At 37.5% G+C, this 26145-nt stretch overlaps 1 protein-coding gene across 7 annotated transcripts in view; it reads right to left on the minus strand.

The window, feature by feature from the left end:
- Positions 1-26145, minus strand: part of KATNAL1 (katanin catalytic subunit A1 like 1) — a 96341-nt gene that overhangs the window by 18693 nt on the left and 51503 nt on the right. For 6 of the 7 annotated variants that reach the window (XM_032294404.1, XM_032294401.1, XM_032294403.1 and 3 more), the window contains 4 exons: positions 9609-9736; positions 9114-9219; positions 1581-1739; positions 755-881 (listed from right to left, as the gene is read on the minus strand). In XM_032294404.1, coding sequence (XP_032150295.1) covers positions 755-881; positions 1581-1739; positions 9114-9219; positions 9609-9736 — 520 coding nt within the window. The remainder of the gene's footprint in view (positions 1-754; positions 882-1580; positions 1740-9113; positions 9220-9608; positions 9737-26145) is intronic. The other variant, XM_032294407.1, reaches the window with a different exon arrangement.

Genomic DNA, 26145 nt, shown 5'->3' on the forward strand with positions numbered 1-26145 from the left:
ATATATATATATATATATAATTGAGAACTCCAAACAGCTTTTTTGTGTGTGGAGTGCATCTATCAATACCTTTAAAACTTAAAATAGATGGTACATGCGTAAATTGTAAGAAAAAAATAAAAAAACTAAAATAGAAATTTAAAAATATTAATTCACTTAAAAATAATAAATCTATTAATCCATTACTTGATTCATGTATTTCTATGAAACGTATGTTTTCCAAAATATTAAAAATACAGAAGAGGGCTTTTTTTTTTTTTTTTACCTTTTTGCAAATCTCTTTAATGTCTAACTAGAGAACAGCTGGATTCTCATATCTGCATTTGCTTTCTACCCTTTATGATATCCTATGTCTTATAGCCCCTAGAAAACTCTACTGTACACTTGTGAGAGAATGAGAGTGAAAAAGGAAAGGCAAATAATGACTTGATATTCCTATGAAAATAGTTTTAACCTTGCAGATTCTTTAAAGGGTCTCAAGGAACCCTAGGACTCTAGATCACACCTCTAGAACCCTTGCTCCAAATAGTAAGCTCACTGAAGGCCATTTTAGCCTTTTTCTTTGTAACCTCAGAATCTGAAATGGTGCATGATCACTAACAAGTATGAAATAAATGCTCTCTGAGCACATGAACAAATGGGTGAATTAACGAATAAACTCAGGCTGCCTTCTAATCCATCAATTGATTATGAGTTTACACAAAATATTTTTTAAAAAATAAGAGTTTTGAAACAATAATTAAGTATCAATTACCATCCATCTGAATGAGTAGTTCAGACTTGACCCTGCGACTTGCCTCATGTTCATCAGAGGTTCCTCTTCGACTGCAGATAGAATCTATCTCATCAATGAAGATCGTGGTAGGCGCATAAAATCTAGCCTTTATGAAAACATTTTAAAGAAATCATTCAATTATCTCATAAAACAATCTGACTATTTAAAAAACAATCTTTTAAAACAATGGCAAAAAAGAGCAGAAACTTCTCGTGTTTAATGCCATCATCTGGTTATGGTAGAGGCTAAATCAGTCATTCCCATGAGAAAAAAGAAATATCTAAAAATAAAGGTTATGGGTGAAGTTGGGTGACAGATACATGAGGGGTCATTGTACTATGCTTACTTTCAGGTCTGGAAATTTCAACAATAAAAAAACTTTCAAAAATAAATCAACCTCAATCCTCAAGTAGGCATTCTTAAGGTACTGCAAATCCCATACAAAAAAGGAATAAACTTTAACGACAGATCAGGCTCTGATTTTTAAAATAAATATTAAAATATTATTCTGCTCCATCAGCTTCCTAGAGATCCAGAAATACCAGTCAGCCCACACACATGGCCAAAGTCTCTTCCACCCTCAACGGATAGGATGCCAAAAGGCGTTCTTTTACCTTAAAGAAAAAGATACATTGAAGATACACCAACTACCCCACAAAACCCACCATCCCATTTCTCATCAGTGTGTGGAGAACTATTAAAATATAACTATACTGTCCTTTTCAAAAAGATTCCAGGTGGACAGACCTCATTGATGGGGGCATCGTAGGCCTACACACACTACTTTGAAATCTGAATCACTTACCATCTCAAACAACAGACGAACTAACTTCTCAGATTCACCTCTATATTTAGATGTCAGTGTAGAAGAGGAAACGTTGAAGAATGTTGTACCACATTCAGTGGCAACAGCTTTAGCTAGCATAGTTTTACCAGTACCTGGGGGTCCAACCATTAGTACGCCCTGAAATTTCAAAAGATGAATTAAATGATTTATAAAAGTTTTTTAAATAAATTATCAGCTATTAATGTACATTAGGATTTTTCCATCAAAAGATAAACTCAAAATTGTCACAGTAAAATCATGATGCATTTAGCAAGAATATCATTTTATAGCTAGAAAAAAAGATGTAATTTCATAAAATGTCTCAAGTCAGAGGTAGTCAGAGATAACCTAACAAAAAGCCTAGACAACCAACAATTTTCTCATATATTTAGAAATAATCTACTGTTTTCTGAATCTGACACATGATATATACATATAATATTGAGCATTGCTTAAAAGCAACTATTCTGTTTACACATGATAAAAATAAGACATTTTCTATCACACATAGCAGAATTACACATTCCTTGCTCTCTATAAGGGACAAAACCTATCTTCCACAGTGCATTTATAATATACAGCTTTCAGTAAAAAATAAAGGCCCATTTATGAGTTAACAAGGTAACAGTAAAAATTCCAGTGGTGATTCAAACATAATCAAATTAGCAACATTTTTATCATTTTAGACAGTTTATATAAAACAGTGATCATGATAAAGGAGCCAATAAATATAGAATAAAAACTTTAGTTTACTTCTTAGTTTTGAAAACAAACATAAAAGTATTCTATAAAAACAAATCAGAGAGGAATAAAAATTATTCAAGAAAACCAATCTTCTAGTCTTTAAAACTAATGGATATTTAAATAATTATTTTCTTCTAGTACTTTTAATGGAGTTTAAACACATTGCTCACACTAAATGTTTTTTGCATAATATTTGGTAATTCCTTAAAAGGAAATGCTGATCCAATTGCTACTTCGGCTTGACAAACTTTTGGGGATTTAAGCTTTGAAAACTGTGTATGTCAAAGTTTCATAAACTCCAAATTCAGAAACTATCCAAATGGTGGCTAAAGAATTTTGATACAGAGATCAACCAGGAATCACTAAGATTTGAAACATCAGTTTTACAAAATATTTTTTTGCTTTGTTACGGAGTCTTCAATTTTGCATGAGATTGAGATTTTAAAAACCATGAAAACGACCAACTGATGCTACACGTATAGCCATAGCAAAGTTCTTATTTCTTCCATAACTTTTTTCATGCTCTCTGAGAGGGGCATCCTGTAATGTCATTAACGTGGCCACTTCCTATAGGAGTTAATTTCTAACATTAGCATCTGTTCACAGCTACTGTACAACATTTATAAACTTCACCTCCTCATGACATTACTCCTTTAATTAACTTCTGTCTTTCCTGTATCTCCTTGTCCACTGGCCCTTTCCCCTCAGTATATACATATACTTTAATCTGTCACATTACAAAATCTCTTAAGGAAATAACAGTCTCTTCAATAAACGATGCTAGAAAAACTGGATAACCATATGCAGAAGAATGAAACTAGATGCTGATCTCTCACCATATACAAAAATCAAATCAAAATGGACTAAAGAACATATATGAAAATCAAATCAAAATAGATTAAAGACCTGAAACGATGAAACTCCTAGAAGAAAAAACTAGGAAAATGCTACAGGATATCAGTCCAGGCAGATTTTTGTGTGTGTGTAAGACCTCAATAGCACAGGCAACCAAAGCAAAAACAGATAGATTATGTCAAAAAAAAAAGCTTTTGCACAGAAAAAAAAAAAATCAACAAAGAGACACCCCTGCAATGGCAGAAAATATTTGCAAAATATTCATCTGACAAGGGATTAGTAACCAGAACACATAAGCAGCTCAAGCAACTCAACAGCAAAAAGACAAATAATCCAATTTTAAATGGGCGAAAGGTCTGAATAGACATTTGTCAAAAGAAGACATACAAATGTCCAACAGATAATGAAAAAATCCTCAACATCACTAATCGTTAGAGAAATTCAAGTCAAAATCACAATGAGATATCATCTCACTCCAATTAAAATGGCTTTCATCAAAAACACAGGCAATAACGGATGATGGTGAGGATATGGAGAAAGGGGAATGCTCCTATACTGTTGGTGGCAGCCACTGTGGAAAGCTGTACAGAAGTTCCTCAAAAAATGAAGAGCAGGTCTATCACATGATCCAGTAATTCTACTACTGGGTACATATCAAAAAAAAAAAAAAAAGGAAATCAATATATTGAAGAGGTATCTGCACTCCTGCGTTTATTACAACACTAGTCACAATAGCCAAAATATAAAATCAACTTAAGTGCCCAACAATGGATGAATGGAAAAAGAAAATGTGGTACATACACAAAATGGAGAGGTTAAGAACCATGGGCAATGATTCAATTGATCATGGGAGCTTCCCTAATTAGCAATACTCTGTGTATTTCTCTTAGTCCATTTGTGTTGCTATAAAGAAATACCTGAGGCTGGGTAATTTTAAAGAAAAAAAAATTTATTTGGCTTACAGTTCTGCAGGCTGTACAGGAAGCATGGTGCCTGTACCCGTTCAGCTTCAGCTTCTAGTGATGGCCTCATGCTTCTTCCACTTATGGAGAATGGTGAAAGGGAGCCAGCATGCAGAACTCATGCGGCAAGAGCAGAAGCAAGAGAGAGGGGAAACAGCCAGTTCTCATGAGAACTAACAGAGTGAGCTTGCTCATTATCATGGGGTCGGCACCAAGCCATTCATGAGAGATCTGCCCCATGCCCAAACTCCTCCCATTAGGCACCACTTCTCAACACCACACACCAATAATCAAATTTCAACATAAGATTTGGTGGAACAAATATCCAAACCATATCCAAACTCTAGCAGTACTGTCACATGTCCATGTACTGCAATCATCTGCATATTGTCACACATTCAGGAGAGTAAAGCATCCTGACTCCAGGAATAGAGGACAAAAGCATCACCTTCAGCATCCTTCCAGACCTCACCCTGTAAGTTTCTCCTCTTGGCTGGTTCCGATTTATATACTTTGGCTACAGTAACACTGTTATCACGAGTATGGCTGCTCTCTGCACAACTCAGGGGTTGGGGCACCAATCCCCCACATGGTCAAAAATCTGCATATAATTTTTGATTCCCCAAAAACATAACAATGAATATCCTATTGTTGATTTGAAGGCTTATTGGTAATAAAAATTGTAGATAAACACACATTTTGTATATGTATTGTATATTGTATTCTAACCATAAAGTAAGCTAGAAAAAAGAAAACGTTATTAAGAAAATTATGAGAAAATATATTTATTATTCATTAAGTGGAAGTGTATTACCTCTTCACCTTGGATAGGCTAAGGAGGAGGAGGAAAAGGAGGGGTTGTCTTGTTGTCTCCGGGGCGGCAGAGGCAGAAGAAAAGCCACGTGTAAGGGGATCCACAATGTTCATGCCTATGTTGTCTTGGGCTCAACTGTAAGGCTTCCTTTCCTTCTGTAAGGACTCACAGTTCTGTGAGCCATTCTAGAGAATAATCAAACCTGAGAGGGTAGTGGGAACCCCTGAATTTGTAGCCAGTTGGTCATAAGAGTGACCTGGGGACCCCCAAGTTTGCAGCTAGTGTCTGAAATGAGGGCGGTCTTGCAGAAAACTGAGCTCTCAACCTTGTGAAGTTTGGCGCAACTCTGGGTAGGTGATGTCAGAAGTCATTGCATATGCCTTCCATTCAAGCCTGGAATCTGGGAGTCATAAAACTTGTCTCTCTCTCACATCCCTATAAACAGTCAGTCACTTATACCTTCTAAACATCCCTCACAAATTCATTCACTTTTCACTAGGCAAAAAGCCAATGCCTTTGTGCAGGCGTTTGTCCTCACTGTTTGGCTAGATTATTTCAACTGCCTGCTAATCAGATTTCTTTTCCATATCCATCTATGCCCATCCCCAACCTATCCTCCATACTGCTACAGAAAAGAGATCTTCCTACACTTGCAAATCACCCTCCTACTAAAGACTCTTCAATGGCTCACTGACATCTTTAGCGTGGCATGCAGGGCTCTTTGTGAGAAGTAGGTCACATCGACCATTCTAGCAGTGTCTTTTGTTACTATGTCCCATATAAACACTCTATACTTCCAGCCACACTGAACTACAGAAGATTCCTCACATATACTATGTTCTCTTACACTTTTCATGTGTTTGTACATGACATCCATTCTGTCTTAGAGCCTTTCTTCATCACATCTGCCTGCCGAACTTCTATTCATCTTTCAAGTCTCAGCTCAGAATCACCTGCTCTGGAAGGCCATCCTTGTTATTATTCTCCATAGCAGACTAAGTCCCTCTTCCTCTCTCCTGCCATAGCAACGTGTTCATTACTCTATCAGACACTAGTCACACTGTCCTCAACAAATACTGCACTTAACACATGGTGTCCATTAAATATATGCTATTCACCCAAAGACCATGAGCTTCTTGGGGGCTGTTATTCACTCATTTTGGTATCCTCTGCACTTAGCCTATTACTTAAAACAAGGTAAATACTCAATAAATGTGTATTTACCCAGTGTAAATTTATCCAATGCTTACTAAGTACTAAGCCCTGAGGAAAAAAAGTTGAATCTGTCAGGAATCACACATAAATCCTCAAGAGACTTTTAATCTATTAGAAAATACAGATAAATTATGGTCCAGTCTGAGAAGTGCTAAGATGGCCTGGATGATAAAAGGATAGATGAATACAGTCTCAATGTAAGACTGATTCAAGGATATGTTTATATACTTCAGCCACTGAAAATACAGTAGTCTATTCCTTGGGCATCTCCTTATTTTCTGAGTATAATTTTCTGATCTTAAAACTTACAAAGAAGAACCTCACTATTATTCTGTTAGAGAAATGTCTGTCCCAGAGATGTATGTTTGAAAAAGCATTTAATATCTCCATCTTTTACTGCTCTCATAAGCTTCATCCCTGTATTTCTAACTTGGTGCATTTCTGCATGAATATTGTACCAAAATTTCACACTCAAAAATAATTCCTTATCTCTTTCCCCTTGCTCCTGCTGAACTTTCATCAAGAAGAATAAGCCAGTGTCTTTCACCTTCCTGAGCTCCACATTTATGTTATCGTCACTATTCTGCTATAGGCAAAACCCAATTTTCTTTGCCCCGCCTTCATCTTGACATACATATTACATTCAAAAGGTTACCAACTTCCTTCATTAAATATCACTAGCATCTGTCCTTCCATTCCTAATTACCATCCCAATTCAAGTTCTTTGAATTTTAAGCCTTAACTACTGCCAACCACTTCTGAACATGCTCTCTGCCTTCCATCTTTCTGTGCTCATTGCAACCAGACTGTTTTCCCCAACTCACTAGTTTAACGATGCTACCTAACTGCTCAAAGAGGTCTCCCAAACACCTATAGAAAAAGGACCAAATTCCTGGGAAATACAATCTGGCCTCAACCTTCCTTCCCATTTGAATCTTCCACTAAATTATTTTTTAGTTGGAAGTGCTAACTATTGTCAGATACTGTCTCATTACCTCATTTTAACCTCACTATATCCTATGAGATAACATGATTCCCATTTTATAGATAAGAAAACTGAGGAATGGAGAAGTTTCATAACTTGCTCAAGATCACAGATCTAGTAAGTGGAAAGGGCTAGAATTCGTATGCACCCAGTCTGGATCCAAGATCTGTGCCCCTTACCAATATGCTATGATGCTTTCCTTACAAAATTTCAATGCATCTATTTCCCAAATACACTTACACTTTCTCACTATATTCTGCTGTTCCCGTCATTCATCCCCCACTCAAGTTCCTACAACTCCAAAATGTCTCCTCCAACACAGTGAAATCCTCACAACCCTACAAACTGCCACTTGAATCCCACACCCTCAAGCATAAAACCCTCTCTAATCATGTCATGTTCACTCTCCAAGCACATGTGGACTGTACCACCCATTAGGCTCTGCTACTGACTAACACTGAAAGCTACCTATAAGTGCCCAGCTCTCTATTTGGGATGTCTCACGACTCAGGACTATGTCTTGAAAAACAAAATAAAAGGGCTAAACAAGTGCCTGATGGATAAAGGAATAGTATCACACCATGCAGGAGAAAGTGTACTGCTGAGGGAAGGCACATATTAACATAAGAAGCTGAGACACATTGAGTTTTAAATTTTCTAAAGGTCTATTATGGCTGTCACAACCTATTTGCACTTCAATTTTCTAGTCTGTGACATAGTGGGGATTTAAGATGATCTCAAAGACTTATTCCAGTTCTGAAATTCTGGAATTTATGTTTTGAGACAAAGTTTATAAATGTGAAAAATTTCTGAGGCCTCCTTATTTTCAAGTATTCTTTAAAATATATTTATCAGGCTCACATCTGTAATCCCAGCACTTGGGGAAGCCGAGACAAGTGGATCACTTGAGGCCAGGAGTTCAAGATCAGCCTGGCTAACATGACAAAACGCAGCCTCTACCAAATATACAAAAATTAGCTGGTGTGGTGGTACGCACCTGTAATTCCAGCTACTCAGGAGGTTAAGGCATGAGAATCACTTGAACCCAGGAGGCGGAGGCTGCAGTGAGTGAGCTGAGATCGTGCCACTGCCTACCAGCCTAGGCAACAGAGTGAGACTCAATCTCAAAAAATAAATAAAATACATTTATTGTCCCATTTTAGTAAATATTCTCACAAATCCCCATAAAATTCAAACATAAGCTTTTAAAAAACATAAAAGTTCTATTCAAGAATTTTATTCTATTGTTACAGAAAAAAATGTATTAGGTCAGGAATAAGATTCTTTGGAAATATATCTTTACATTTATTTTCTTAATCCAGTTTGCCAATAAATACTACAAAAGCACAGCAAGGACTAAATAAATTGATAAAGTCAGATCATATTTTGTAATGACATAAGAAATTGTTTTTTTAAAACACAGCTAAATACCTCTTTTTAGAAAAAAAATCTGTGAGAACTCAAAAGTATAAAAAATGTAGTCTATAACATAGTTAAAAATGAGCTTCAAGTCAGTGACAAGTAAAACAAATTAAAATAATTAACAATCAGGGAGAAATATTCCAACTTTTGAAAAATAACTGTTTGGCCAAACCTTTCTTCTCTAAGACTATGTACTATTTCTGCTTAATCTGCTTAACTTTTTATCTACAAAAACATACATCTAGAAAATTCTTAAAACTAATCTCTAGCTCAGCACCCCTGAGGAAAGTGACTTTAGCTAAGGGCTATATAGTTTCAACACTGCAAGCCCATCTCTCCTGCCATGCAGATGCGGCATGTCACACTACAAAATCAAATCCAGGTGTTTTGGGTGTATATAAACTTCTCCCAACCTTTTCAAAACGTGTTAAATACATTAAAAACTACAGCAATGCTGCCTTTCATTCTGATACAAGCAGCATTCTTACACCAAAACCAATTTAATAAATTCTCACCTTCCATGGCCTTCTAATCCCTTTGAAGAAGTCAGGCATCCACATTGGAAGAACGACAGCTTCCCTTAGCAGCTTCTTAGCTTCTTCCAGATCTGCTATGTCATCCCTTTGAAAGAATAGCAAAGTTTCATAAGGTTTCTTCAGGGACCTTTGATTTATGGTCAAAACTAATTCTTTAAATTTTTTTTTAATTTATGAAATTATTCGCATATTAAGAACATTATTCTAATTCTTACTGCATAAAAAGATCAGTGAAAACGTTAGTTATTAATAAAGACATGTCATTCAATTTACAACTTTCATCAGTTACGTCAACTTCAAATTAACATGTAAAATGTCCTTGGTTATTCGACAGAAACTGTCCCACCAATCTATACTCTCATATTATAGATGTGGTCATAATAAGATTAATGGACAACAAGAGAAAACTCACACCAAGCCAACCTATAACTGTTTTCTCCTCTACTTTAGTTCAATAATTTGAAAGACTCTAACCAATGAATGCTAGGATTCCTGGATACAATGTCTCTCTCAAGGGCTTCCACCAGATCCTTATCATAACCAGCACCATCAAATTTTGCAATTTCACCATCACTTGCACCATCTTGCATATTCTTCCTTCCCTGGGGATAGGTATAAAAAAAGTACTAGTCAATAACTGTATAATTTTAATTAACATCATTAAGCTTAGAAAGCATTATAATGCCATCATTTTCTAAATAATTTTTATTATTTTGAGGTAGTATTTTCTGATTACTCAAATGCCATTCTCCTCTATTTATCAGAAATACAAGAACTGGTTAACTTTATTAAAAACTTCAAATCTACACTCTTGCAGGGATAGTTGCAGGTAAGACTAAAATGAACCTTGCTAGATCCCAAGAGATTGGGAAAGCCTACCTTCGAACTGGGAGATGCAGAGGATTTCCATCACTACAGAAAATATTTTGAATATTAATGTAGAAGGACCTTTTACATAGTATTATTAAGACCATTAAAGCAATATGTTTTACCCCAAATTCTTCATTTAATAATATAGTTGTTCTAAAAGGAATTATATGCTATGGTTTCTATGGGGTTCTGCCAAGATTTACACAGCTTTGAAGAGCTTTAAACGAAATGCACTTATTTCCCAGAGACAGTCCAACTACTGGAAATACTTCAGCAAGCACAGCCAAGTGCCTCCCAAGAGCTTTAGCCCTAGTTACTGCCTAGAGCAAAAATGAAATGGGAAAATGGTCAAAATGAGTTAATCTCCTAAACTTCAACCTGAAAAGAGACAAGAGAACAAGACAAACTTCTCCAATCCCACTTCTGAAATAGTCAAAGGCTCAATCATAAGTGCTGGGGGGAAACTAAACGGCTCCCTTGGACAGGTGCTCTAGTTCCTTTAAGCCACTAGGTAAGTGACCAAACAGTATTCTGGTACTTCACCTCCCCAAAAATGAACAATTTATTATTTCTGGGCAGTATGGCAGTAGTATTAAATTTATTAGTAAATTTCAGGAAGATTCTTGCTTTCCAGATGACAGATATCAATACTGACACTACCAAAGGAGTAAAGTTCTGGCACCTACACAACAACATAACAGCAACAAACTTAAGCTTAGGCTAGAGTCACATTTTATAGTACAGATAGGCCAAGACGACCAAGTCATATTCTTACCAATCACTAGGAACATTTTGTAATCACTTAAAAACTATCCTAGAAATACATCAACTAAAGAATATACCAGAAACTGACATATCTGGGGCTAGAGCCTTCATATGGCATTGTAATTTATACTTACCAAGTTAAAATAAAATATCATTTTAATATGAATGTCCAAGTAGCTGGAAAGAATTTAGTAAACACTACACCAGGAGAAAGAAAAAGCTGCATGCCTATCTGAAAGTAACAGGAATACCATAGGATCTTAAGAACAGTAAGTATTTGTGCATCTTCTATGTGCAACACATGTTATTCTACATTGGGTTTTACAGCAGTGAATGAAAATACATTATCTGCCTTCATCAAGCATCTAGTCTAATGGGGGAAACAAGTAAATAAATCAAAAACACAGATAAACTGTGAAATGCTGTGAAAAAACCTGAGTAGCCAGTATAGATAAAAGGTATAGCGTGGAGGGCAGAGGTTGAAGATATGGGCAGAGGTGAGTTTGGATTTCTTCTGGCTGCTATAGAGGATGGGTAGAGGAGGAGAGTTAAAGAAGTAAAAGCCTCTCACTATGCAGAAGAAGAAATGTGTGTAGGGGCCAGTTAAATGATCTGCCCAAGAACCCAAAGTTTCTCAGTGGTACACATGAGACTTGAATACAGATCAAGGACGACAAAACAGATTCTGGGAATGTTTTCAAATCAAAATGGTGAGGTTATATAAAACAGAGTTAGGGCCAGGTGCAGAGGCTCACACCTGTAATCCCAGCACTTCGGGAAGCCAAGGCAGGAAGATCACAAGGTCAAGGGATGGAGACCATCTGGCCAACATGGTGAAACCCCATCTCTACTAAAAATGAAAAAATTAGCTTGGTGTGGTGGCGCACACCTGTAGTCCCAGCTATTAGGGAGGCTGAGGCAGGAAATTGCTTGAACCAGAGAAGCGGAGGTTGCAGTGAGCCGAGATCGTGCCACTGCACTCTAGCCTGACAACAGAGTGAGACTCTGTCTCAAAAAAGAAAAAAGAAAAGGAAAGAAGAAAAAAAAAACTTAAGAAAACTAAAATTAATTTGGTTGTACCAGGAAATCAGTAAAACTGGTAATAGTTATTCTTCATAACAAATACTTAAATTAGAATATAGACATCAAAATAAACAGCTAGATTAAACGCAACACCTAAAAGAAACTGTTAGTTGAAGGCAATAAAGCTAACCTCCCCCAAGATATTATTAAGAGTACATAAATAATACTAACTGCAATGTCACTGAAATGATCTTAGAATTATTTCCTTAGATTTTCATATTAGTTGACTAAGGTTAACATTAGCAAGAATTTGATTTTTAGCATGAAGGTTGACACACTTTTTTTCTCAAAATTTACCATATCAAGAAAGCTTTGTTATTAACCTTTTATTAGTGTTGGCTAATCTTGTATTTGAGGAAAATTAGGCTCAAAGTGACTCTAACCAAATATTACAGTGTCAATTAATGACATATTGCCCTAAAATGCAAGTGTTTTTTACATTTTACTATGCAATTTCTCACACCGGCAGATTAAGTGAAACAAGGTCAGTTACTAGCTCTGGGTCTTGCATTTTAAGAGAAATATTGATAAACGAATTACCCCCAGGGAAAGATAATCAAGTTCTAAAGGGTTCAAAACCCATGTCATACGGAGTATGACCAAGGAAACTAAAGCTTTAAGCTGAAGACGCAAATCCTAATGGAGCAATACAACCAACAGGCCTATTAGGTATTACGCACCCCCCTCCCCACCACGCCACCGACAAAAGAGCCAGGGCCAGTTACAAAAGAGACAGACTTCAGATCAACAAAACAAAGAATTTTCTTACAATGGATTCTGTCCAACAGAGGAATCAACTCATTAGGTAGTAAGCTACCATACTTCGGGAATGACTAATCAGTAATAAAAATCACTGGGGTCATAGTCACAGGGATGTCTAAGCTGAATTATAGCTGACCTTTTTCCTGTAAAGCCACTGACTCTCACTTGCCTAATTTATTCATCTGTTGCCTGATTTCAATGGCCCAAAGGAAGTATAAAATTTACTGGAAATCTCATTCTCTCTTTTCTAAAATGATACTTTAAGTTCTAAGATATATTTGCACAATGTGCAAGTTTGTTACATAGGTATACATTTGCCATGGTGGTTTGCTGTACCCATCAACCCGTCATCTACATTACGTATTTCTCCTAATGCTATCCCTCCCGTAGTCCCTCACACCCTGACAGGTCCTGGTGTGTGATGTTTCCCTCCCTGTGTCCCTGTGTTTGCATTGTTCAGCTCCCACTTATGAGTGAGAATATGAGGGGTTTGGTTTTCTGTTCCTGTGTTACTTTGCTGAGAATGATGGTTTCTGGCTTCATCCATGTCCCTGCAAAGAACATGAACTCATTGTTTTTTATAGCTGCATAGTATTCCACGGTGTATATGTGCCACATTTTCTTTAACCAGTCTATCACTGATGGTCATTTGGGTTGGTTCCAAGTCTTTGCTACTGTGAATAGTGCTGCAGTAAACACACATGTGCATGTGTCTTTATAGTAGAATGATTTATAATTTTGGGGGTATATACCCAGTAATGGGATTGCTGGGTCAAAAGGTATTTCTTGTTCTAGATCCTTGAGGAATCGCCACATCTTCCACAATGGTTGAACTAATTTACACTCCCACCAACAATGTAAAAGTGTTCCTATTTCTCCATATCCTCTCCAGCAAATCCTTCAAAAAAAAAAAATCAATAAATATGGGAGCTGGTTTTTTTAAAAAAGATTAACAAAATAGACTGCTAGCCAGACTAATAAAGAGGAAAAGAGAGAAGAATAAAATTGACACAATAAAAATGATAAACAGGATACCACCACTGATCCCACAGAAATACAAACTAACATCAGAAAATACTATAAACACGTCTACGCAAATGAACTAGAAAATCTAGAAGAATGGATAAATTCCTGGAAACATACACCCTCCCAAGACTAAACCAGGAGAAAGCGAATCCCTGAACAGACCAATAACAAGTTCTGAAATTGAGGCAGTAATTAACACCCAGCCAACCAAAAAATGCCCAGGACCAGACGGATTCACAGCCGAATTCTACGAGAAGTACAAAGAGGAGCTGGTACCATTTCTTCTGAAACTATTCCAAACAGTAGAAAAAGAAGGACTCTTCCCTAACTATGAAGCCAGCATCATCTTGCTACCAAAACCTGGCAGAAATACAACAAAAAAAGAAAATTTCAGGCCAATATCTCTGATGAACATCCATGCAAAATCCTCAGCAAAATACTGGCAAACCAAATCCAGCAGCACATCAAAAAGCTTATCCCATGATCAAGTCCGCTTCATCCCTGGGATGCAAGGCTGGTTCAACATACGCAAATCAATAAACATAATCCATCACATAAACAGAACCAATGACCAAAATGACATGGTTATCTCAACAGATGCAAAAAAGGCCTTCGATAAAATTCAACACCCCTTCATGCTAAAAACTCTCAATAAACTAGGCATTGACTAGCTATTTATGACAAACCCACAGCCAATATCACACTGAATGGGCAAAAGCTGGAAGCATTCCCTTTGACTACCAGCATAAGACAAGGATGTCCTCTCTCATCACTCCCATTCAACATGATATTGGAAGTTCTAGCCAGGGCAATCAGGCAAGAGAAAGAAATAAAGAGGATTCAAAGAGGAAGAGAGGAAGTCAAATTGTCTCTGTTCGCAGATGATATGACTGTATATTTAGAAAACCCCAACGTCTCAGCCCAAGATCTCCTTAAGCTGATAAGTAACTTCAGCAAAGTCTCAGGATACAAAATCAATGTGCAAAACTCACAAGCATTCCTATACACCAATAATAGACAAACAGCCAAATCATGAGTGAACTCCCATTCACGGCTGCTACAGAGAGAATAAAATACCTAGGAATACAACTTACAAGGGATGTGAAGGACCTCTTCAAGGAGAACTACACACCACTGCTCAAGGAAATAAGAGAGGACACAAACAAATGGAAAAACATTCCATGGTCATGGACAGAAAGAATCAATATCATGAAAATGGCCATACTGCCCACAGTAATTTATAGATTCGATGCTATCCCGATCAAGCTACTGTTGACTTTCTGCACAGAATTAGAAAAAGCTACTTTAAATTTCATACAAAACCAAAAGCTCGTATAGCTAAGACAACCCTAAGCAAAAAGAACAAACCTGGAAACATTACACTACCTGACTTCAAACTATACTACAAGGCTACAGTAACCTAAACAGCATGGTACTTGTACCAAAACAGAGATACAGACCAATGGAACAGAACAGAAGCCTCAGAAATAACGCCACACATCTACAACCATCTGATCTTTGACAAACCTGACAAAAGCCAGCAATGGAGAAAGGATTCCCTATTTAATAAATAGTATTGGGAAAACTGGCTAGCCATATGCAGAAAACTGACACTGGACCCCTACCTTATACAAAAATTAATTCAATATGGATTAAAGACTTAAGCATAAGACCTAAAATGATAAAAAAAAAAAAAAAAAAAACCCCAAGAAGAAAACCTAGGTTTACCATTCATAGGCATAGGCAAAGACTTCATGACTAAAACACCAAAAGCAAAGGCAACAAAAAGCCAAAATTGACAAATGGGACCTAATTAAACTAAAGAGCTTCTGCACAGCAAAAGAAACTATCATCACAGTGAACAGGCACCCTAGAGAATCGGAGAAAATTTTTGCAATCTATCCATCTGACAAAGGGCTAATATCCACAATCTACAAGGAATTTAAACAAATTTACAAGAAAAAAAACCAACCTCATCAAAAAGTGGGCAAAGAATATGAACAGACACTTCTCAAAAGAAGACACTTATGTGGCCAACAAACATATGAAAAAAAGCTCATCATCACTGGTCATTAGACAAATACAAATCAAAGCCACAATAAGATACCATCTCACATCAGTTAGAATGGCAATTATTTCTCTTTTTTAAAAAAGTGATTTTATTCAACAAAATTCAATAGCCCTTTATGCTAAAAACCCTCAATAGACTAGGGATTGACAAAACCTATCTCAAAATAATAAAAGTTATTTAAGACAAACCCACAGCCAAAATCATGCTGAATGAGCAAAAACTGGAAGCATACCCTTTGAAATCTGGCACTAGACAAGGATGCCCTCTCTCACCATTCCTATTAAATATGGTATTGGAAGCTCTGGCCAGAACAATCAGGCAAGAAAAAGAAATAAAGGTTATTCAATTAGGAAAGGAGGAAGTCAAATTGTCTCTATTCGCAGACGACATGATTGTATATTTACAAGACCCCATCATCTCAGCCCAAAATCTCCTGAAACTGATAAGCAATTTCAGCAAAGTCTCAGGATACAAAATCAATGTGCAAAAATCATTCCTATACACCAATAACAGACTGAAAGACAGCCAAATCAAGAACGAACTGTCATTCGCAATTGCTACAAAGAGAATAAAATACCTAGAAAGACAACTAACAAAGGATGTAAAGGACCTCTTTAAGGAGAACTGCAAACCACTGCTCAACGAAATAAGAGAGGACACAAACAGACGGAGAAACATTCCATGCTCATGGTTACAAAGAATCAATTCATGAAAATGGCCTTACTGCCCAAAGTAATTTACAGATTCAACGCTATCCCCATCAAGTTACCAATGACCTTCTTCACAGAACTGTAAAAAAACACCTTAAACTTCATATGGAATCAAAAGAGAGCCCGCATAGCCAAGACAATCCTAAGCAAAAAGAACAAAGCTGGAGGCACCACGCTACCTGACTTCAAACTATACTACAAGGCTACAGTAATCAAAACAGCATGGTACTGGTACCAAAAGAGATATAGACCAATGGAATAGAACAGAGGCCTCAGAGGCAACGCCACACATCTAAAACCATCTGATCTTTGACAAACCTGACAAAAACAAGCAATGGGGAAAGGATTCCCTGTTTAATAAATGGTGTTGCAAAAACTGGCTAGCTATGTGCAGAAAGCAGAAACTGGACCCCTTCCTGACACCTTATGCTAAAATTAACTCCAGATGGATTAAAGGCTTAAACATAAGACCTAACACCATAAAAACCTTAGGAGAAACCCTAGGCAAAACAATTCAGGACATAGGTATAGGCAGGGACTTCATTACTAAAACACCAAAAGCATTTGCAACAAAAGCCAAAATAGACAAATGGGATCTAATTAAACTCCAGAGCTTCTGTACAGCAAAATAAACAATCATTAGAGTGAACCAGCAACCAACAGAATGGGAAAAAAATTTTGCAAACTACCTATATGACAAAGGACTTGTATCCAAAATCTGCAAAGAACTAAAACAGACTTACAAGACAAAAAAAAAAAAAAAACAAAAAAAAAATCAAAAGTGGGCAAAGGGTATGAACAAACACTTTTCAAAAGAAGACATATATGAGGGCAACAAACACATGAAAAAATGCTCATCATCACTGGTCATTAGAGAAATACAAATCAAAACTACACTGAGATACCATCTCATGCCAGTTAGAATGGCAATCATTAAAAAATCTGGAGACAACAGATGCTGGAGAGGATGTGGAGAAACAGGAACACTTTTACACTGTTGATAGAAGTGTAAATTAGTTCAAACATTGTGGAAGACAGTGTGGCGATTCCTCAAGGACCTAGAAATAGAAATTCCATTTGACTCAGCAATCCCATTACTGGGTATATATCCAAAGGATTATAAATCATTCTGTTATAAGGATACATGCACATGTATGTTCACTGCAGCACTGTTTACAATAGCAAAGACTTGGAACCAACCCAAATGCCCATCAATGATAGGCTGGACAGGGAAAATGTGGCACATATACACCATGGAATACTATGCAGTCATAAAAAACAATGAGTTTGTGTCTTTTGTAGGAACATGGATAAACCTGGAAACCATCATTCTCAGCAAACTGACACAAGAACAGAAAATCAAACACCGCATGTTCTCACTGACAGGTGGGTGTTGAACAACGAGAACACATGGACACAGGGAGGGAAGCATCACACACTGAGGTGTGTAGGGGGAGACTAGGGGAGGTACAGTGTGGGGTAGGGAGTTGGAGAGGGATAACATGGGGAGAAATGCCAGATGTAGGTGACAGGGGGATGGAGGCAGCAAACATTGCCATGTATGTATCTATGCAACAATCCTGCATGTTCTTTACATGTACCCCAGAACCTAAAGGGCAATAAAACGTACATATATATAAAAGTGATTTTATATTCCATTTCCTATCTGTGTTAGTCCCCCACTTTCATGTTACACTGATAACTAAAACTCAAATATGGCCTACTTAATGTGCCACGTACTGTTCTAAGCACTTAATATTTACTAACTCTCTTACTGATCCTAAAAGTCCTATGAGGTAGGTACTCTTATTATTTCCATCTCATAGATGAGAAAACCAAAGCACAGAGATGGTAAGTAAATTGCCCAAGGACATGCAGCTGGATCCTAGGAAATCCAGCTCCAGAATCAGTGCTTTCAACCACTTTGTACTCTAGCATACTGCTGCACACTCCTGGGCTACTCTCACGCCAGTGTGAGAAGCAACACAGGAAAAGTTAGAAAAGGTTTCTAAATTGCATCCCACTCTAAGACTTTATTATTTTACAAAGTAAAATAAGTTAACAAATGCAAACACTGCTTACTAATTTCAGTATCATGCCCTGCATTTGAGTGTTAATACATTTAGACAGAAATTATGAATCCATAGCATTCTGCATACATATCAACAATATTTGCCAGTACTTACTATGTGCCAAGCACTATTCTAGGCACTGGGGATATCGCAATGAAGCAAACAGAACCCCCTGCCCTCATGAGGCATATATTCAAGTTAGAAGGCACAATATATTAATAAGTAAAATATATAGTAAAACAGAGACAGAACAGCAAGTTCAAATGCATCACAGTCAGCATGTACTTGACAAGTCTGAGGAACAAGGAAACCAATAAAAAGAAATGAAATGAGTGGAGAAAAAAGACGAGGTCAAAGAAGAAATCTGATAGGAAACCAATGAAAGTTTTGAGCACAAGAAAAGACATAATCTGACCTATGTTTAAGAGGAATTCTCACCCAGGTGCGGTGGCTCACACCTGTAATCCCAGCACTTTGGGAGGCTGAGGCAGGTGGATCATGAAGTCAAGAGTTCAAGACCAGACTGGCCAAGATGGTGAAACCTCGTCTCTATTAAAAATACAAAAATTACCCGGGCGCGGTGGTGGGTGCCTGTAATCCTAGCTACTTGGGAGGCTGAGGCAGAGAACTGCTTGAACCTGGGAGGCAGAGGTTGCAGTGAGCTGAAATTGCACCACACACTCCAGTCTACAGAGTGAGACTCTGTCTCAAAAAAAAAAAAAAAAAAAAAAAAAAAAAAAGGGAAATCTGGAACTCTCTGGCTGCTCTGCTGCCAACAAGCCAGGGACAATGTGTTCTCTCATGTTTTATTTTACACTTTCTGTAGTATATAGAATGGCTAAAATGAGTGGTAGAGTCTGAGAGAGGATAAGAAAAAACATATACAGCTATTGAGATCCCAAATTTAATCTTACTATATAAGAAATACCAAATACCACATTAAATAAGAGCTCATGCACTCCTATTAAGATAGCCCTGAAGCTGGGAAACTTAAGATAGTTCAATAAGGATAAACAAATTCTAAAATCAAAAAGCTAAAGCGCTCTCACTTGGCAAGGCTGAAATACAGTAAGACTGTTCAGTTTGAGAAAAACGTGTGTATTAGTCTTTTAAATAAGAGGTTAAAATATTTGAATGCAACTCTTCCATGACCTAAGACCTCAGCCCTGTCAAAAACTAAGCTGACATTTGCACAGGAAAAGAAAATCAACAGCGGGTCAGTAAAAAAACCAGAATAGCACAAATTTCCACAAATGGGTTTAGAATTCTAAATCACAAGTTTGGTGAAATAGTTATTAAGATGTAAAAACTACTTTACAATAATTTAATATAATAAGATTAAAAAAAATAAAAACAAAACCCAGCACTATAAATTAGCTATCATCAGAGACAAAGTTCGTGGAATAACTTAAGATTCAAATGACAGAACAAGATATTTCTTTAAAACAAGTCATTGATGATACAAAACAAGCCAATGAACATATTCTCTTGAGGTTCCATAGTTTATTGTATCTCTATGGTGGAAACACCTTATAATGGTGGGCTGCTACCCAAACTCATCTCAACCATGAGTTCAGTGACATGATGTTGAAATCTATCATACAGGTAGTATTTATATCACAGAACTAGCAAATGCTATAAATCAGGGCTTGATTTATTGTTTTCTTGACTGCCTAGATTTAGAAAAGTAATAGGGAAAATGTTAATAATGCAGACTGAACTTAAAAGCATGTCATTTTTGCTGTTGTTACATTGTAAATAGCACAAAAAATCAGATTATTTTTCCAGTATTTGAAAACTGCTCAAGTCACTGATCAATAAGTGAAGCACTAGCATATGTTTTTATTGTTTCACTATCATCTTATTCTTTAATGAAAACAAATTATCAACCAACATTCATGCCAACACTACATTACTCCATCATATGCAACCACTGGTTCGCCACAGACAGAAGCTTAACAAAAATCAGTAAAAGCATTCTGTGACAGTTCACTGGCTCTGTAAAATTTACAATCAAAAGTACTGGGTATTTGACTATTTGTAAATTACATAATCATCTTTTATATGCTTTTATATGAGATTTATAATGAGCTTGTGTGTGAATGTGTACATGTGTGTATACACACACAAATCTTTTTTCATAGAAGTAGTTATTAACATATACCACTGGCTAGATTATCATTATTCATCAAAAAAGTGCCCTTATAATTTGTGCACTTTTCTTCAATAAAAAGGTTTTTTATCAAGTCACTGTTCATTTGTATAATCAATCAATACCTCTCAGAAGAATACGTCAATCCAGTTTGCAACATCTCTCCATATCAGATATCCCTAGACATAACAAGTGGCCATTTATCATGAGAAGGCTTTCCTTCTCATGATAAATGGCCACTTGTTACGTATAATTCAATGAAATAAAGTCCTTTAACAACTTTAAAATGAATTCAGAGAATATAATTTACCCTAACTTAATCTGAATTCTATTGGGGTCTGTTGGGGGTGAATAGAGGAGGGACGGGGGGGTAGGGAGGTTGAGGAGGGATAACCTGGGGAGAAATGTCAGATATAGGTGACGGGGATGGAGGCAGCAAACCACATTGCCATGTATGTACCTATGCAACAGTCCTGCGTGTTCTGCTCATGTACCTCAGAACCTAAAGTGCAATAAAATATATATTAAATAAATGAATAAATAAAATTTAATGTAAAAGTATGTATAGCTTTAATCATGAGATCTTAATGGCAGTTGTGCTCATTTTCCGAGTTGTTAAACCATAAAACTATAATCTTAACAATATTTGAAAATCAGAGTTTTATAAATTAAGGTTATAAAACAATAACATTTCTTCTACTCCCTGATATTTTACTTTTAGATTATACTTCTTAAATTTAAAAAATCCTTTTGTTACTTCTATGTATATTTCTATTTGACTCTCAGTGTAAATAGCAAAATAATAAATCCCATTTTCCCAGGTGCTATGGTCTGAATGTTTGTGTCCTTACAAAATTCATGTTGGTATCTAAGCCCCAATATGATGGTTATTAGGAGGCGGGGTTTTTGGAAGGTGATTAGGTCAATGAGGTTTCTGCCCTCATGAACAGAATTGGTACGCTAATAAATGATGCCCACCTGGCTAACACGGTGAAACCCCATGTCTACTAAAAAAATACAAAAATTAGCTGGGCATGGTGGCACGTGCCTATAGTCCCAGCTACTCAGGAGGCTGAGGGAGGACAATTGCTTGAACCCGGGAGGCGGAGGTTGCAGTGAGCCGAGATCATGCCATGGCACTCCAGCCTGGCGCCTGGTGACAGAGTGAGACTCTGTCTCAAAAAAAAAGATGCCCAAGGGAGCCTGTTAGACCCTTCCAACCTGTGAGGACACAGTAGATATCAAATCTGCTAGTGGCTTGATCTTAGGCTTCACAGCCTCCAAAATTGTGAGAAATAAATTTCTATTACTTCTAAATTACCCAGTCTAAGTCACTCTATTATAGTAGGAAGAAGAGACCAGATGCATTGAAATAGAATAATATAGCTTAGAAGTTACTCAGGCCAGGAGCTACGTTTCATTAATGTTTGTATTTCTAACACCTAGAAGTTTTACTGACACAAAATGTACACTTAATAAAGATGTGTTCAATAAACAGAGTGCTAACTAGCCTTATAGATGACCCTGTGGACCTCAGGGGGGAAAATGATAAAGCCTCAATAACCGATCACTATGCAAAGTGACTGTTACTTACTGAAAAACAGCATTTTAAGCTTGGACCTAACCTGAAGCCTGTCAGTAACTTAAAAGACATAATCACTCTCAGAAAATAAATTGGTACTCTTAGAGGAAGATAGTAAGCATTTGCAAATAAGAGACTGTATAGCCCAATGATTAAAAACTCAGGTATTTCAATTAGACAAGGTACAAATCCTAGTTCACCATCTATTTGCAGTTAAGACTTCAGTGTCTCGACTTCTTTACACATGAAACAGGAAAAATAATGCTGAGCTCAGAGGATTATGCAAGGATCAAATAAACCAATAAATGTAAAAAGCTTCAAAGGTGGCTTTTTTGGTAGAAAGCTTCAAAAAGGATAAGTGTGCTCAAGGAAGACTAACATTTGCTACCACTGCTATTATTAGTTGTTCCATCATACAGTTCCCAACACCAAATTAAAAATCCAAAAATACACCAGGGACCTTAAGCAAGATATGTCTAACTTCTCTTATCCTCACTTTTTTTTTATATCTATAAAGTTAAGTACATAGTTACAGTGCTGCAGAAGCTTTCAAAATTCTGACAAAGTAAAAATGCATTCTGGATCATAAGCTGGTGTACATCAACATATATGCCTGTATGAATTAATTTCTATGTATTTTTATAAATAATTTTTATCAAAATAATACTGTACTTATGGTCAATAAACTGAATTTTCTTTTCTATTCTGCTTCAATTTTAAAGCTGGTTGCAACACACAAAACCAATCCTAAGAAAAACAAATACAACAAACACCGGGGACTCCCATACCTCTTCTGAGGGTGCTTCCAAACAACGCTAATTTTCCTTTTTTTTTTTTTGAGACCGAGTATCGCTCTGTCGCCCAGGCTAAACTGCAGTGGCAGGATCTCAGCTCACTGCAATCTCTGTCTCTCAGGTTCAAGCTATTCTCGTGCCTTAGCCTCCTGAGTAGCTGGGATTACATGCTACCAAGCCCAACTAATTTCTGTGTTTGTAGTAGAGAGGGGGTTTCACTATGTTGCCCAGGCTAGTCTTGAACTCCTGGGCTCAAGCTATTCACCTGCCTTAGCCTCCCAAAGTGCTGGGATTGTAGGTGTGAGCCACTGCCCCCATTCCCAACACTCATTTTCACATCAGCTTTTAGCAGAAGTAGATATCTATTAGTTTCACCTAAGCTGCCTCAAATCCTATCACAGCCTTCAATGAGTTTTATAAACTTCAGTATCCTAATGAATATTTGTGTAGTTAGGAAAACCATAACTGAGTCAAACATACTTTTCAAAGGCTAATGAAGTTTCCATGAGTTTGTTATTAAAAATTGTAGTCCCCTTTCCCAAAGTGGACTCAGAAAATATATATTTATCTCCAAACAACTGTGGAGTTAAATTTTCTCTTCTTACATAAAAGGCTTACTTTCTAGTGACATTCTGAGTACTTACATGTCAATGAAAGAATAAGATTGAGATCCAAGATAGCCGAATAGGAACAGCTCTGGAGTGCAGTTTCCAGCAAAAGGAACACAGAGGGTGAGTGATCACTGCATTTCCAAACGAGTTTTTACACCCACAGACCAGCAGATTCCTGTGAAAAGCACCACGAGTTTCCAGCATGGCTGTTTCAGCCAGCGCTGTGGGTCTCCACACAAAAACTCACACAAATCCGGGCAGCCATTTCAACAGGTGGCCAGAACGCCTGGGATACAGAGCCGCTCATTCAACTGAGAAAAAAAGGGGGCCTGAAACAGGGAGCCAGGAGATCTGGCTCAGCGGGGCCCACCCCCACAAAGACCAGCAATCTGAAACACTCTGGACTGAGAGTTTTGCAGCAAGCACAGCTGGACCTAGGACAGTCCAGCTTGGTGGACGGAAGAGCATCACCCATTACCAAGGCAGTCCGCCACTACTGGGGCAGTCCGCCATTACCAAGGCAATCTGCCTTTTACTGAGGCAGTCTGCCATTACTGAGGCAGTCCTCTGTTACTGAGGAAGACCATCATTACTGAGGCAGACCACCATTACCAAGGCAGTTCTAACTATACCTTTGTAAACAAAACCTCAAGGAAGTTCACACAACAGCTGGGCAGAGCCCACAGCAGCTCAGTAATGACTCTGCTGGCAGACTGTGACCAGACTATCTCCTTGCTGGGTAGGGCATCTTTGTAAAAAGGCAGCAGCACGTCAGGAATTTATAAATAAAGCCCCACCTTCCCAGGACAGAGCACCTGGAAAAAAAGGCGGTGATGCGTTCCACTGCCGCAGACGTAAACGTACCTGCCCAGCAGCTCTGAATGGAACAACAGAGCTCCCAGCTCAGCACTTGAGCTCCTATAAGGGACAGACTGTCTCCTCAAGCAGCTCCCTGGCCCTTGTTGTCCAAAGAGATACCTCATAAAGGAGAGCTCAGGCTAACATCTGGCAGGTATCCTTCTGGGACAAAAATAACAGATGAAGAAACCGGCAGCAACCCTAGCTGTTCTGCAGCCGCCACAGGTGACGCCAGGCAAACAGAGTCTGGAGTGGACTTCAGCAGTCCTACAGCAGAGGGGCCAGACTGTCAGAAGGAAAACTAAAAAACAGAAAGAAATAACTTCAACATCCACTCAGAGACTCCACCCGAAGTCACCAACTACAAAGACCACAGGTACATAAATCAACAAAGATGGGAAGAAAACAGTGCAAAAAGGATGAAAACACCAAAAACCAGAACACCTCTCCTCCTCCAAGGGGTCACAGTTCCTCATCAGCAAGGGAACAAAGCTGGATGGAGAATGAGTTTGATGAACTGACAGAAACAGGCTTCAGAAGGTGGGTAATAACAAACTTCTCTGAGCTAAAAGAACATGTTTTAACCCAATGCAAAGAAACTAAGAACCTTGAAAAAAGGTCAGATAAAATGCTAATGAGAACAGACAGCTTAGAGTAGAATATAAATGACTTGATGGTGCTGAAAAACACAAGAGAGCTTCATGAAGCATACAAAAGTTTCAACAGCCAAACTGAACAAGAAGAAACGATATCAGAGATTGAAGATCAACTCAATGAAATAAAATGAGAAGGCAAAATTAGAGAAAAAATAAATGAACAAAACTAACAAGAAATATGGGATTATGTGAAAAGACCCAATCTACGTTTGATAGGTGTACCTGAATGTGATGAAGAGAATCAATCCAGCTGGAAAACACTCTTCAGGATATTATCCAGGAGAACTTCCCCAACCTACCAAGGCAGGCCAATATTCGAGTCCAGGAAATACAGAGAACACCACAAAGATATTCCTTAAGAAGAGCGACCCTAAGGCACATAATCGTCAGATTCACCAGGGTTGAAATGAAGAAAAAAATGCTAAGGGCAGCCAGAGAGAAACGCTGGGTTACCCACAAAGGGAAGCCCATCAGACTCACAGCAGATCTCTTGGTAGAAACCCTACAAGCCAGAAGAGAGTGGGGGCCAACATTCAACATCCTTAAAGAAAAGAACTTTCAATCTAGAATTTCATATCCAGCCAAACTAAGCTTCATAAGCGAAGGAGAAATAAAATCCTTTACGAACAAGCAATTGCTGAAAGATTCCATCACCACTAGGCCTGCCTTACAAGAGCTCCTGAAAAAAGCACTAAACACAGAAAGGAACAACCAGTACCAGCCACCCCAAAAATGTACCAAATGGTAAATACCATCGACACAATGAAGAAACTGCATCAACTAACAGGCAAAACAACCAGCTAGCACCAAAATGGCAGGATCAAATTCACACATAGCAATATTAACCTTAAATATAAATGGGCTAAATGCCCCAATCAAAAGACACAGACTGGCAAATTGGATAAAAAGTCAAGATCCATCAGTGTGCTGTATTCAGGAAATCTGTCTCACATGCAAGGACACACATAGGCTCAAAATAAAGGGATGGAGAAAGATTTA

Source organism: Sapajus apella, unplaced genomic scaffold, assembly GCF_009761245.1.
Source record: "Sapajus apella isolate SASKATOON/1434 unplaced genomic scaffold, GSC_monkey_1.0 scaffold32, whole genome shotgun sequence".
NCBI classification, from domain to species: Eukaryota; Metazoa; Chordata; class Mammalia; order Primates; family Cebidae; genus Sapajus; species Sapajus apella.